Source organism: Schizosaccharomyces cryophilus (assembly GCF_000004155.1).
Source record: "Schizosaccharomyces cryophilus OY26 unplaced genomic scaffold supercont4.1, whole genome shotgun sequence".
NCBI classification, from domain to species: domain Eukaryota; kingdom Fungi; phylum Ascomycota; class Schizosaccharomycetes; order Schizosaccharomycetales; family Schizosaccharomycetaceae; genus Schizosaccharomyces; species Schizosaccharomyces cryophilus.
This window is the reverse complement of record NW_013185624.1, coordinates 963,788-976,199: the sequence shown is the minus strand read 5'-3', so window position 1 is coordinate 976,199 and position 12,412 is coordinate 963,788. Positions and strand designations below refer to the sequence as shown.

The 12,412-nt window shown below is 38.2% G+C and overlaps 7 protein-coding genes across 7 annotated transcripts; 4 read left to right on the top strand and 3 right to left on the bottom strand.

Moving 5' to 3' along the window:
• Positions 1–24: 24 nt before the first annotated feature.
• On the bottom strand, positions 25–3,668 carry SPOG_04517 (gluconate transporter inducer Gti1). The gene has a single exon (XM_013166516.1). It carries the CDS (start codon positions 2,828–2,830, stop codon positions 464–466), a length of 2,367 nt encoding a protein of 788 aa, XP_013021970.1. The 5' UTR covers positions 2,831–3,668; the 3' UTR covers positions 25–463.
• Positions 3,669–3,806: 138 nt separating this feature from the next.
• Positions 3,807–6,139, top strand: SPOG_04518 (uncharacterized protein). Its single transcript, XM_013166517.1, has 5 exons — positions 3,807–3,939; positions 3,992–5,327; positions 5,498–5,611; positions 5,677–5,751; positions 5,813–6,139. The coding sequence occupies exons 2-5, from the start codon at positions 5,295–5,297 to the stop codon at positions 5,924–5,926; spliced, it is 336 nt and encodes a 111-aa protein (XP_013021971.1). The 5' UTR covers positions 3,807–3,939; positions 3,992–5,294; the 3' UTR covers positions 5,927–6,139.
• SPOG_04519 (ribosomal protein subunit S19) lies at positions 6,074–6,756 on the bottom strand. The gene is made up of 3 exons (XM_013166518.1): positions 6,685–6,756; positions 6,523–6,628; positions 6,074–6,464 (listed from the first exon to the last, which is right to left on the bottom strand). Exons 1-3 carry the CDS (start codon positions 6,725–6,727, stop codon positions 6,332–6,334), a joined length of 282 nt encoding a protein of 93 aa, XP_013021972.1. The 5' UTR covers positions 6,728–6,756; the 3' UTR covers positions 6,074–6,331.
• Positions 6,757–6,860: 104 nt separating this feature from the next.
• Positions 6,861–8,470, top strand: SPOG_04520 (translation initiation factor eIF3m). Its single transcript, XM_013166519.1, has 3 exons — positions 6,861–6,985; positions 7,049–7,205; positions 7,370–8,470. Exons 1-3 carry the CDS (start codon positions 6,935–6,937, stop codon positions 8,368–8,370), a joined length of 1,209 nt encoding a protein of 402 aa, XP_013021973.1. The 5' UTR covers positions 6,861–6,934; the 3' UTR covers positions 8,371–8,470.
• Positions 8,471–8,723: 253 nt separating this feature from the next.
• SPOG_04521 (tRNA (guanine-N2-)-methyltransferase regulatory subunit Trm112) lies at positions 8,724–9,852 on the top strand. Its single transcript, XM_013166520.1, has 4 exons — positions 8,724–8,924; positions 8,973–9,142; positions 9,290–9,382; positions 9,433–9,852. Exons 1-4 carry the CDS (start codon positions 8,909–8,911, stop codon positions 9,532–9,534), a joined length of 381 nt encoding a protein of 126 aa, XP_013021974.1. The 5' UTR covers positions 8,724–8,908; the 3' UTR covers positions 9,535–9,852.
• Positions 9,853–10,162: 310 nt separating this feature from the next.
• SPOG_04522 (ribosomal protein subunit L11) lies at positions 10,163–11,357 on the top strand. The gene is made up of 2 exons (XM_013166521.1): positions 10,163–10,346; positions 10,401–11,357. Exons 1-2 carry the CDS (start codon positions 10,325–10,327, stop codon positions 11,021–11,023), a joined length of 645 nt encoding a protein of 214 aa, XP_013021975.1. The 5' UTR covers positions 10,163–10,324; the 3' UTR covers positions 11,024–11,357.
• Positions 11,116–12,223, bottom strand: SPOG_04523 (20S proteasome component beta 4). The gene has a single exon (XM_013166522.1). It carries the CDS (start codon positions 12,182–12,184, stop codon positions 11,600–11,602), a length of 585 nt encoding a protein of 194 aa, XP_013021976.1. The 5' UTR covers positions 12,185–12,223; the 3' UTR covers positions 11,116–11,599.
• Between the last annotated feature and the right edge of the window lie 189 nt (positions 12,224–12,412).

The following is a 12,412-nucleotide window of genomic DNA, read 5'->3' as shown; positions in this document are numbered from 1 at the left end:
TGATTCTTCTGTAAGTTTAAGAGTCTCCAGCACAGTTATTTTCAATTCATAGAAAAAATAATTTAGACTAGTTATAGTGAACAATATGTAGTAAGAAAATGAAATGAAGAACAGGCAAAGGCGAAATCATTATCGTATAATAAAACAAATTCATTTATTTTTCAATCAATTATGTGTAAAGCTAATCACAAAATAAAGGAAGGTTTCTTTTGTCATTTTCTGTCGTAGCGTGAAAAATTATCTGAAACATATCAAGAAGCTAAAATAAGAATAAAGGAGGGGGGGTGGTATAAATTTTTGTAAAAAAAAAATAAAAATAAAAAAGCCGTAGTAAATTATAGCCAAGGAGAGAACAGGTAAAGACAGCTGATCTTTACCATGCTAATCCATAGCATTAAAAATACATTAAATTATTACTGATCTGAAAAATGCATAAAAAGAGTCTTTTCTAAACCAACATTAGTTAGCGCATTGTTTTATTCGTCTCGTCCGATCGATATTCTCCATGTGAAATAGTAGGCATGATTGGGTATGGATGAGCACGATATGCAGAACGATGCATTGTATTGACAGGCGAGAAAGGGCGATTCCCCGTGGAACGCATCGGTAATTGTTTTGTTTGTATTAAAGGAACAGAGCCTCTACGAGAATTGGGAGTAGGCAGAAACACCTTCGGAAGACGGCCAACTGTACTTCTTCTCATACTGGCAGAAGTGTCCTCTTGTTGCATAGGAAAAGGATACTCAGAGTTGCCTTGTACGTTCATATTAGAATTGGGGACCCAATTTTGTCCAGAATTTATGTACATAGCGTTACCTTGAGAAGGATGAATCATAGGGGGCTGTAAATGAGTATCTTTATTCCAATATAAATCAGACATTCCTTGTGGGGCTCCTAAGGGATTCATATTCGTATTAGTTGGATACTGATAAGCCAACCCTGATTCATTAGGCATTATTGTGCTTGGTTGACTTGTACTCAAAGAATGCCTATGCATGTTGCGATCATAAGGTTCCATATTCGCAGTACTTGCTTCTTGTAAGCTCGTATAGCCTGGAAGGACGGTATTGTTAGATAATGATCTCTGGGGAAAAGAAGTATGTGTTGTTAAGTACTGTCGAGAGTTATTGTAAACTGGATCTTTATCCATCCAAGATCCCTCTTTGGCATGAAAGGGAGGTAAGCCACTCTGAGCACCAGAGCCGTCTTCATTATATTCACTCTTTATGAGAACTGAATTTGGATAAGCAGAAGACTCTGTCGCTGAAGTCATAGCAGGAATCGAATTTTCGGGATAATGAGGAGAAGCATGGCTGCTGAAAGATTGCATTGGCGGCATATCTGGATTAGGTACATGGTTCGAGGATTTAGCATATAAAGGAAGTTGGGAAGAGGAATGAGGAATGGAAGCAAATGGATGTTGCATTGACGTTGGAGATGTTTGATTAGCATTATAAATTGGAGGTAAATTAGAGGTAGGAGAAGTGGAGAGGGTGAGGTTTTGAAAATGATAAGAATCCACATCCGACACAGAAGGCGAAGTGCCAGTTAAAACGACAGAAGAAGGTGCTTGCTGTGTATCATAAGAGGAAACAGAATTCCAGTACGATATTTTTTCGGATTCAGCTGCTTCAATTAAGGGAGGAATACGGAAATTTTTGCTCTCAAGCAAGTCGGGGGAAATTGGAAGATGGCGAAAGAGAGGCATGGAGCTTGGAGTTTTCAATTTACCATCTAGCACATCTTCAGCTGTATAATAAGAAATAAGGTGATGTAATTGTCCATGAATAGTGAGAGAAATAGTTTTCTTAACAAGGCCACCCTTCTTGAAAGAATACGCATCGTTTAAAGATCCGACAAGAGCGCGCTCACTATCATGAAGATAAGAGAGAGCAGAATTGACGGGAAACCCGTTAGGTGCAGAAGTGGAAGAAGACGACGGTACAGAAAGACGGCGTTTCATGGGATATTGCTGAGTTAGAGGACCAGAGGAAGAATTAGGAGCAACAGGGAAGGACGGAAGGGACCGAGAAAACGCATCGGTGAAAGTTTGTCCAGAAACCGTTGCAGAGGCGGTAGCATTTGCATAAGGTTTTATGTCTTCACCAGCAGAAGGAATAGGAGTAGGGGCGGAGGTGGAAGAAGGAGGAACAAGGTTTTGGTGTGGGAATAGAGGGTCAGAACACTGAGCAGGAATCGGACGAACAGAGACGGATGAAGGGGACAAGAGGCCGGTAGGGTCTTGAAGGTATGCTGAGGAAAACTCTGTTTTGGGTGGAAGAGTAGACGTATTAGAAACGGCTGTGGATATTGGATTCTGCAGAACTGAATTCGAAGGTTGAGGAGGGTGTTTTATAGAGGCGTTTTGATTGGAAAAGACATCGCCCATTGGAATTGAGGGATGCGACTCATGGGAAAGTTGAGGTGCAGGAGCAGATGTAAAATGAGATTCGGGCGTTGGTTCATTTTGACCATTTTCATCACCATTTTTTCCAGAAGCAGCTTTTGTGGAATCTAATTTTTCGTTTGAATTAGAAGAGGAATTTCCTAACTGTCGATATATTAGGAAATTACCAATGACGCGAGAAGGGGACCAATGGACACCATCGGTCCAGCGCTTTATACCGGATTGAGTTTCGTTGAATATAAAAACATTGCCAGAATGGATGATATGTTTTCGTTCCTCGCGTTGAGGTCGACGAGGAGTAAAGGGAAGGATGTTTTGCTGGCAGGCTTGAAACAGCCAAAGGGCATCCAATGTAGTACCTACATACCCAAAGAAGGACGGTTGCAAAATGGGAGGATCGGAAGGAATAGACGACGACGGCATATAGACATAAAGAGAGTGAGAAAAAGGAAGAGAAATTAAGGATTAGACAACAAGAAATAATAAAAGAGAATAAGAGATGGGGTAAGAAATGGAATGAGGTTAAAAAAGCAAAACGATAACCGAGGCACAAAGACCAAAAAGACAATGTCTGATCGGACAGTACGCACCACCACTGATGAAACTGAAGGAACGAGGGGGAGCTAAAGAAAACGAGTAAACAGTGAAGTTAGTACAAGTTAAGGTGTCTTGATAATGCACAAGTTTTCCGTAAATGATCGATCATGAAATTAAAAAAAATAAAAAATAAAAGAATGAAAGAATGAAATTCAAGAAGAGAAATTGGAGAGAAATCCAATAGAGGCGATGAAAAAGCGGAGATCCGTCGAAACAAACATCAACAGACAGACAGACCTAACGTGACAAAGGAAAAAAGTAGCGGGAAGAAAGGAATGCTAGCAATTAAGTAGAATGGACAGCTAGCAAAAGAGAAGAAGGATGAAAGAACAACTAGAAGAGAGAAACACCCTTTTCAAAGAATAACGAATCCCGCCAAGCCAGTTGCAGGCAAAATGAACAAACCAAGAAGAATTACAAAAGCTGAATTCCTTTAAAGGAAACAGTATCCAGTGTCCGACAAAAAAAAAGCGTCTCCAAACGACGGAAGCGACTAGCGAAACGAAGGAGCAACTTTTTGGAAATTGGAAAATGGAAGTTAATGCAACGAGTACAACACAGTAAGAAACCAATTCGAAAAAAGAAACTATGGCACAGGAGGCAAAAGATAGTGAAAAGCCAAGAATTTGTGTGGTTTGTTTTGGTTTCGTTGTGATAGGGAGAGGAAAGCGTAAATGTGGGGAAGGAAAATTTTAGAGGTAGGCAAACGTGGATGAAGTAGCAAGGGTCAAAGGGCCACGAGGGAAGGTGCGGAGAAAAGGTAACAACTGTGAGATTCGGTAATCCCGTAAACAAAAACAAAGAAAAAATGAAGGAAGTTTCGAAAGGGAACCAGCCATATGAAAAAGGAAGTGAACAGAAAATGAAAAATTCATCTAAATAATGAAAGAAATTTCAGTCGTCCTTTTCTTAATCCTGTTTCTTGGTTTTTTTCGGTATTCAGATAAAAAAGCGACTTATCAATGAAATCAAACTAATAGAATGTAGACCCATCACAGATACACTCAACATAGAGCCAAAGTTATGTCACAGTAAAGAAAACTCGTAAAGTAAGACGGAAAAATCGAATCCAGACCGCTGTCTTGTCTATCGTAAGACACCCTCTTGACTAAAGCGGATGGATTGAATCGCCCATTCGTTTCTCACTCTCACTTACTCTCTCACTCACACACACACACTCTCTCTATAGTCCTGTTTTTGTCTGTGTATGTGCCTCGGCTAATGCCAATGTCAATGGCAGTTTCTGTGTGTTGTGCTGCTTCTCTACATATTTGTTTCCTGTTATTTGCATTAGCTTCCACATGCGCGCGAAATCTCGCTTTCTAGTTTTCAGTTTTCCTTGATCTATCTTTGACGCTGTTTTTTTTTTTCTTCTTCATCGATTTTGGAATTTGCTTTGTTCGGATACGGGTAAAAGAACAACTAGGCAATTTCCGTAGTCTCGATAATGTTGTCTCAAACGGCGAGCAAAAGGCCCCGTTTCGGTATTTTATTTTCTTATTGAATTCTTGTTGAATGATGGGAGCATTCATGATTCATCCTCATGGAAACTTTTCTTTTGGAATTGCCAAGATTTCCCTATATCGTGCGCACCTCTCTACCTTGCGTTGCCTCTGCCTGCCTTGACTGAACTAGACCTTTTTTTTTTTTTGTTGCTGTCTAGTCCAAAAGATAACATATTTATAAAAGAATTGATCCTGCGGAATTCCTTACAATTCCACTGTTCATTCATTCTTTTTACTTATTGTTTACTCCCCTTTGCTTCTTTTCTTGAACCCGCGTTTCATATTAGAGTTGCTCTATAAGCTCATGTTTAGCGAACAGAAAAGACGCAAAGGTGTCTTTCCGAATATTTTCAAGCTATTCTTGTTGGAGTAGGTTCGTCTTTGAATAATTAAAAGGATGAAGAAAAAACTTTTGTGCAATGGAGTCAAACACTCCTTGATGATTTTCTCCTGGCCGTAACGTTTTGTGTCGATACAATGGTTCCAGCAAACCCTTTCCTGAGTCAGTCGTTTTTGGAACAAGAAAAAAGCAAACCAGTCAATTACTTACAATCATTTCATACAATCCTCATTAATTTTATATCCCACCTATTTCCTACCTTTTCTTATTTTCTTTTCCGGAAAACTTCGGTCAATTCGGTAACCTCTCACCGAAGCGAACAGAAAGGCACACAGCTTGGGCTCTGCCAAAAGGCTTACAAAAACACATCGTTACCATTGTAGTTGATTTTCCACAATTAAGACTTGATTTCTAATTTTTGCCTTCATTGACTCCTTTGAACACCATGGTCGCCGTCACCAAAAACAAAAAGAAGCAGGTATGTTAGAAAATGTCCTAAGAGACTGAATTTTGCGAATTGCTATCTCTTCTTCCTGTGCTCTATCCCTTTGTCCTTTGCAGAGTAGCTTCGCTTTCATCCATTCTTGTTTCGTTCCTCTTTTCCATGTTGAAAATTTCTAAAAGATCTAACTTCGTTCCTTGCTATAGCCATCCATCCCTATTGAAGACCTGGACATTCCTCAGTTGAATACCTCCAGCAACCCTCAGACAAAAATCCAGAAAAAGGGTAAAAAGAAGGGGAAAAAGTTTGCCGAGTCTACCGTATGTTCATTTTATTTCAACAGGTTTCTCCTCCTCCTCCTTCTTCTCTTCTAACGTTTCAACAGGATGATCTGCATCAAATATTAAACAAAGTCGCTTATGAATTGGATGATAGAATTAAATCTAAGCTTCAAGTAGCTGTACGTTTTTTTAAATATTTCCTTCCCTCCTTCTATTGACTTATTAACCCACTTTCTATAGCATGAGCGCGAGGCCGCCTTGGGCTCTTCTTCTGCTGCTTCCACAACCTCAGCTCCCCCTAAAAAGGATACAAAAAAGAAGGACAAAAAAAAAGAAAAAAAGAATACTAAATAATAGAATCTGTTTTCTTGTTCCCTTTCCCTGTTGTCTTCAAAGACCTTTGAATTCTTTCGGTCTTTCTTGCTTTCTATGACTCTACTCCCTTACCGCCTTTTTGTATTCCTTCCTACCGTTGGGTTTGTTTTGGATTCTGGATTTCATTGCTTCATAGTTGCATTTAGATATCTATCAATCAAATGCATGGGTTGTTTTGTAATTTCATACTAGTAGCCATCTTTTATTTTGTCGTATTTTCTTTCATTCCTTTCTTTCAAAAAGTATGCTATGCTACACTATTCATTCACAGTTCTTTCATTCGCTTGCAATTCAACGCGTTTCTTGTGCTAGCAAAGTGTATCCTCTCATCTGTTTTTGCGATCAACTCAGCTACTCCACCTAAAGCTTTTAAAAGCTGTACAATTAACGATTCTTGGTTTGACGGTAATGGAATGGCTTTCTTGTCGGTGCAAACTCTCCCAGCTTATGTCCAATCATGTCTTCCGTAATATTGACAGACGCATAGCTCTTGCCGTTGTGCACGAGAAATTGAGCCCTTAAAATAATGATGATTAGCTTTCGGCCCATCTATTACCTTTCCTCATCCTCCTTACCCAACCATCCTTGGCAAAATCGTTGCAGAACGCACCATGGTCTTAACGGGAGCTTGGGTTTTCACACATTCTTCCAAATTCACGCCGAAATCAACAACATTTGGTCCTTTTAAAGATCATTAGTATCTCTATTAACATAACTTTTACGCTTCTTTTTCATACCTTTCCAAATTGACCTTGCTCTAAGAATTCTGCTTGCAAGCATGTTCTTGACAAGTCATCTTCTTCACAATCATCTTTGTTTTTTTCTTCCTCTTCCTTAGGTAACATGTTTTTTCCTTTCCATCTTCACCACCAACACCAGGTAGGGTCGCCCTAGTGCTACACAACTTGCGCGAGGGCGTTCCTACCAACAACCACCAACCACGAACTTTTGCCATTTTCTTTGCAAATTTATCTTTTTCGTGCAGAGATGGAAGCCTCTGATTTTGTTTTGGTTGTAGATTCCTCCGTAGAAGAACAGGTACGAAGATTTGAAACCGATGGTTTTTTTTTTCGGAGAAATTTGGCTAACTTTGAGGTTTAGGTGGAAGAATTGGCTGTTTTCCTGGATCAAGTAGAAGCCAATCAAGAAAAAAATGTTCTTGCTAGCTGCAAACAATTTTTAGCTTCTGAAAATATTAATGAAGCTTTGTCCTTCCTTTTAAACCGGTTATCTTTGCTTTCTCAAATTTCTGAGAAGGGTAAGTATCTTCGAATGGTCCACGGTGAAAGCAATTGATTTCTATTGAAAAAAACTGACGAAATCGCTCATTACGCGTTTATGCTCAAGCTTTTCATCAAGCATGAATTTTCGCGTTTCACTTCTTGCTATTTGCCTTTCTAGCACAAACACTAACAATTTTAGAATTTGAACCTATGATGAATGTCTTCGTTAGTCTTTTACAAGAGTCTACTACATATGAAGAACACGTCGTCAAGTTTTGCCAAGCTTTGGAGTCTATCGTTGAACAAAATACCTCCTTTGTTCCTTTTGCCCTTAGTGTTCTTAGCACCTTGTTTAATGCCTCCATCAAAGATCACCAACATGCCCGCTTACACATCTTAAATAGTGTTGTAACTATCACTACAAGATTCAACTATTATCAATTGCTTTCTCCCTACTTTGTTTATTTCCCTGAATGGCTCCATGAGGCCGGCGTGTCTGTTTCCGATCAACGGGCTTTTTACGTTTTTGTATCAAAAGTCATCCAATCTTACGATGAAGAGCAATCCTTTGCTTTCCTCTTAGAGGCTGTCAAGATGGCTCCTTCTAGCACTGATGAAGCAGTTCGTGAATTGGTACAGCATGCAGTGAACAGTCCCAAATACTTCTTTTACGACGACATTGTCACCCTTCCTGCTATCCAACAACTTGAACAAGCCACTTTGCAATTACTTGGCATTTTGTCTGGTGGTATGATTGAAGACTTCTTTTCTTGGATGGATGCCAACCGTTCTTTCTGCCAACAAGAAAAGTTTGACCAAGAGGCTATTACTCGTAAAATGAAGCTTTTGACCATTGCTTCCCTTGCTACCCAAGCTCCTAACAATGTTCTATCTTACAAAGACATTGCCAAGGTTCTTCAAACTGATGAAAGTGAAGTTGAACTCTGGATTATCGATGTCATTCGCGCTGGTCTCGTTGAAGGTCGCATGTCACAACTTAATCAGACCTTCTTAATACACAGAAGCTCTTATCGTGTTTTCGGAAAGCATGAGTGGATTTCTTTGCATGAAAAGCTTGCTAAATGGAGTTCTAGCTTGCAATACATGTTGCAGGTTATGGACCAACCTCTTTCAAACTTTACCTTGGCCACTAGCAGAAAGGGTGGTAGAGAACATGCTGGTATATCTGCATCTGAGTAGATTATCTTTTTTATTTAGTATTTTGTATTTTGAAAATATATGAGGATGGGCATCTTGATTCATTATTGTAACTTTTTCAACTGCATTCATTTGTTAGCCGTAGTGAAAACTTTTCATCAATTGTTAAGTCAAGTCCTACTCCATGAGTTTGTATATACTCAAAAACCTCTTTATGCTTGCAGGTTGCACACCATAAACAGTTTCCTTTCGTGGCGCTCCTAATGAACATCTGAAAAAAATTTTTATTCCTCCTTCTATAAAATTTTCTTTTTACTTGCTTACATAAAAAAGACAGAGAAAAGCAGGAACTTTGATTGAAGCTCAGTAATGGATTCGAATGCCATGGTATATTGCAGCTATTTTCACTAACCTGACGTTCTCCAAATTTTTTACATTCTGTATAATTGTACCTTTATTGACTCTTGTTTTATTATAGAAAGAATCAAAAGGAAGAAATAATTACATTTTGGGACTGTTTTAGACAAGAATTGCTTTTTTGTCATCTTCTCAAAAACTAACATTACACACTTATTTCAGTATGAAATTGTTAACTGGTAAGAGACAGCGTCGTAAAGGGGTTCGTTTCCTAACAAATTATTTAGTAAATTTCCTTACTTGCTCAAACAAGAGATGCAGTGGCACCTCTGAAGCATTTCCTTTAAAGATTGAAGATGCCAAGCTGGCTATCCAAGAAATTGAGCTTAAGCCTGAATTTTTGCGTAATATTCTTCCCAGAGTCGACTGGAACGCTTTATTGATTAGTACAAGACAGGTAAGTTGTTTGAAAAAAAAACAGAGATTTGCTCGTTGGAATGTTCAGCTGTTATGACTAGGAATAGCTGTCTTCCCTAGATTTTGTTTTTGTTTCTGTTCTGTTTGTTTGAAATAGAGGATTTCAATGACTAACGCTTTTTCACAGTTGGGGAATCACAGTCTTCCCGAAGAGAAGCCAGAATTGACGGAAGAATCCGACGAGGTTCTTTTAAAATCACTTCATAATGTTTTGCTGGAGGTAAGGATGTCGTTGTTTTTCTCCCTACACATATAGCTAACACAGAAAAGACTGAAATCACGGAGGGTAAAATGACTTGTGGAAGTTGCGGTCATGTCTATCCTATATATGAGGGAATCCCCAACATGCTTCTTTCTGAAACAGAGATTTAATACGAGTTCGTTACTGGCCTTTTGATTGGGGAACCGATTAGAATGGGACTTGAAGTATCCAGGTTATGTATCGTAATGCGGTTCTGAAGAAAATTCCTTCTTTATACTAAATAAAAAAACATGGAAGTTTAATTATTTTATAGAATTCTTTCCATAGTGGTTTGCGGTGAATAACAGAACTTTTTCTTGGCAAAATCATAGATAGAATCTCATTAGGATTTAGTTTTAAATTGTTTCGATGAATGTTCATTGAAGGGTACTTCCCTTCTTATAGAGAACAGTGATTCTGTTAATAATCCAAATACATCTATACAAAATGAAACTACTTGAATGCTATCTTAAACACACTGAGTATGCAGAATATTGAGTCGATCTCAACTGTTTAGTTATATCAACGATATTTTTTTTTTTGATTTCATTAAGAGCAAAAACATCAACCAGTTCCTGATTTTCCTTTTACTTGTTTCATTCAAGGCTCATTCAATTCCCATACCAAACTTTTCTCGAATTTCATCGTATCTTACTGTTTAAAATTTCTTCTTGTTGTCTTTCTAATTCTAAGCAATTCATTTGTTTCTTCAAAGATTCAGTGACTCAACAAAGCCTTTCCCTTTTGCCTTGGCTTCTCTTCTAGAACCTGATTTCACCGTATCTTACAGTCAACACTCGAAAAAAGGAAACTCGAATAGACATACCCGAAAAGTATTCTAAACGAAACCCTTTTATGGTATACTTTAATTAAAAAAGAAAATCTAATTTCGTCCGTAAAGTCTCAAATCCATCCACCAGAATGAAGTGTTCTATGGTAGCGCGTATGGAAAATACACAAGGCTTGAATGAACTATCATAACTAATAGATTATGTAGGTGCTGCTTTAAAGTCTTTCAAATCTCCTGAACTTCGTAAATCAGTCTTGCATTCCCAATATGTAGCATTGTTACAGGAGTCTCCTAACTTTTTGCTTTTACAACATAATAATCTTCTTCCTTCTGAGTCCCGGAATCTTCGTAATGAGCTTAAATCTCATGCACCTAATGGTAATTTGAAGATCATATCTAATTCCATTTTCCGACATGCCTTGCATGTGTACGATAGCCTGCCAAAAGGTGCTGATGGCAGTGTTGATCTTTCCAAGGCCAATGATATTTCATCAAATAAGAATGCAAATCGCGTTAAGCTCGACATAGATGACTTGTTTGTAGGTCCGCTTGCAATTTTCGCTTTGGGCCCAGATGTGGCACCTGAGAGTATTCGCGGATGCCTGTCTGCATTAAAAAGATTTCAAAACAAAATGGTTCTTCTTGGCGGTCGCTTGGAATCGGAAGGAATGGACTTCTTCCAAGTTGAATCCATATCCAAGATTCCCTCTCATAAGGGTTTACAAGCAAGTCTCCTTTCCCTACTATCACATCCCTCCCAGCAACTTAAACAGCTTTTGGACATGGCCAGAGGAAATGTTGCTTACACTCTTGAACGAAGAGAGGATTAGTGTCCCTGTTTTTTTGATCTTGAGTTCTTACACCATGGAAGTATTTTTTTGCTTTCACATTTGATATCTCATTTCCTTTCTTTTACCTTGCACTTTAACATCCCCCTTCTATTCCCCATTGAATACAGTTAATGTTTGATATAAATACTATCCACCGTTCTATGCAAATGGTTGGTATTGTAATCTACCATACACTGCATTCTTTTTGTAAACAGATGCCTATATCAGACACCATCCTATGTAGATTCATTTCAGTAGCTAGTCATTTACTCCTTTAAACACTCTACAAACGCACTCTACGCGGTTGGTTTATCGCAATAAGCATAAAATAGGGTTACCTTTTAAAAATAAAGTAATCAAGTATTGAAGAACATTGTGCACACTTGGTAATACAAAATACACAAAGGAAAAATCATGTGATAGTCGGAAATGGAATAGTAAAAGAACGGAGAATGCAGCTAGGAATCTAGACATAACGTGGAAAAAAAAGGATTGGACCAACGCAAAGCTTTATACATTTGATATATATGAGGGTCGTAAATGGTAATTCATTCTAGCATGTAGAGGCTTTTTATTTTAAAAGGAGACTTCACGAATACCATCCTTGTCAACAACTTTACAGATAAATCCCTTATAGTCAATAGGCATACGTTTTTTAAGCTCATCAAAACATAACTTCATAATGTGAATGGCATCATCAAGCGAGAGATCTGGCTTGTAATAACGGTCAAACAGAGACAAACAATAGAAAGAACTGTATCCCTGACATGCATAGGGAACACGAACGCAAGTAGCCAAATAGTCAATCCAATAGAGTTGAGGGTCTTCTTTTTCAGTACTGTATCCAGCTAGTAAAACGTTTACCATGTATGGCTTACGCGAACGAAGAGAAGTAGCGAGTTGTTTTCTAGTGAAAGATGCTGTGGCTTCAGGACTCAAAATTAAATTATTTCGTAAAGTATATAAATTAATATTTGCTGAAATATACTCTGCAAAGTTCGAAGTGTCTCCGGCTTCACCACAGTATAACATCAAATTATGACTATTCAACTGTTCACTCTTGTCATCCCCAGACTTTAAAACAGTGATTCCTCGTACTGCTGAACCAGAAGATGCAGTAAGTACAAAATCTTTTCCTTGGATTGCTAACAATGCTTCCATTTTGTTGTCTCTCTATTTGGTTTAGGTTAAGTGATGAATGTGTGGGTGGTTCTGAGGCATGGTAAAGTAATATTCTTATAGCGATACAACACCAAATCTTCTTAAGATGTTTAAGTAAAATCCAAGAGTTTTCCTTGAAAGTAATTCTATTTGTACTGTAAAATTTTTTATTTCTTTTTTACTTTTTAATTTGATGAAAAGGCAGAAACAACAACTAGGATCTTTGCT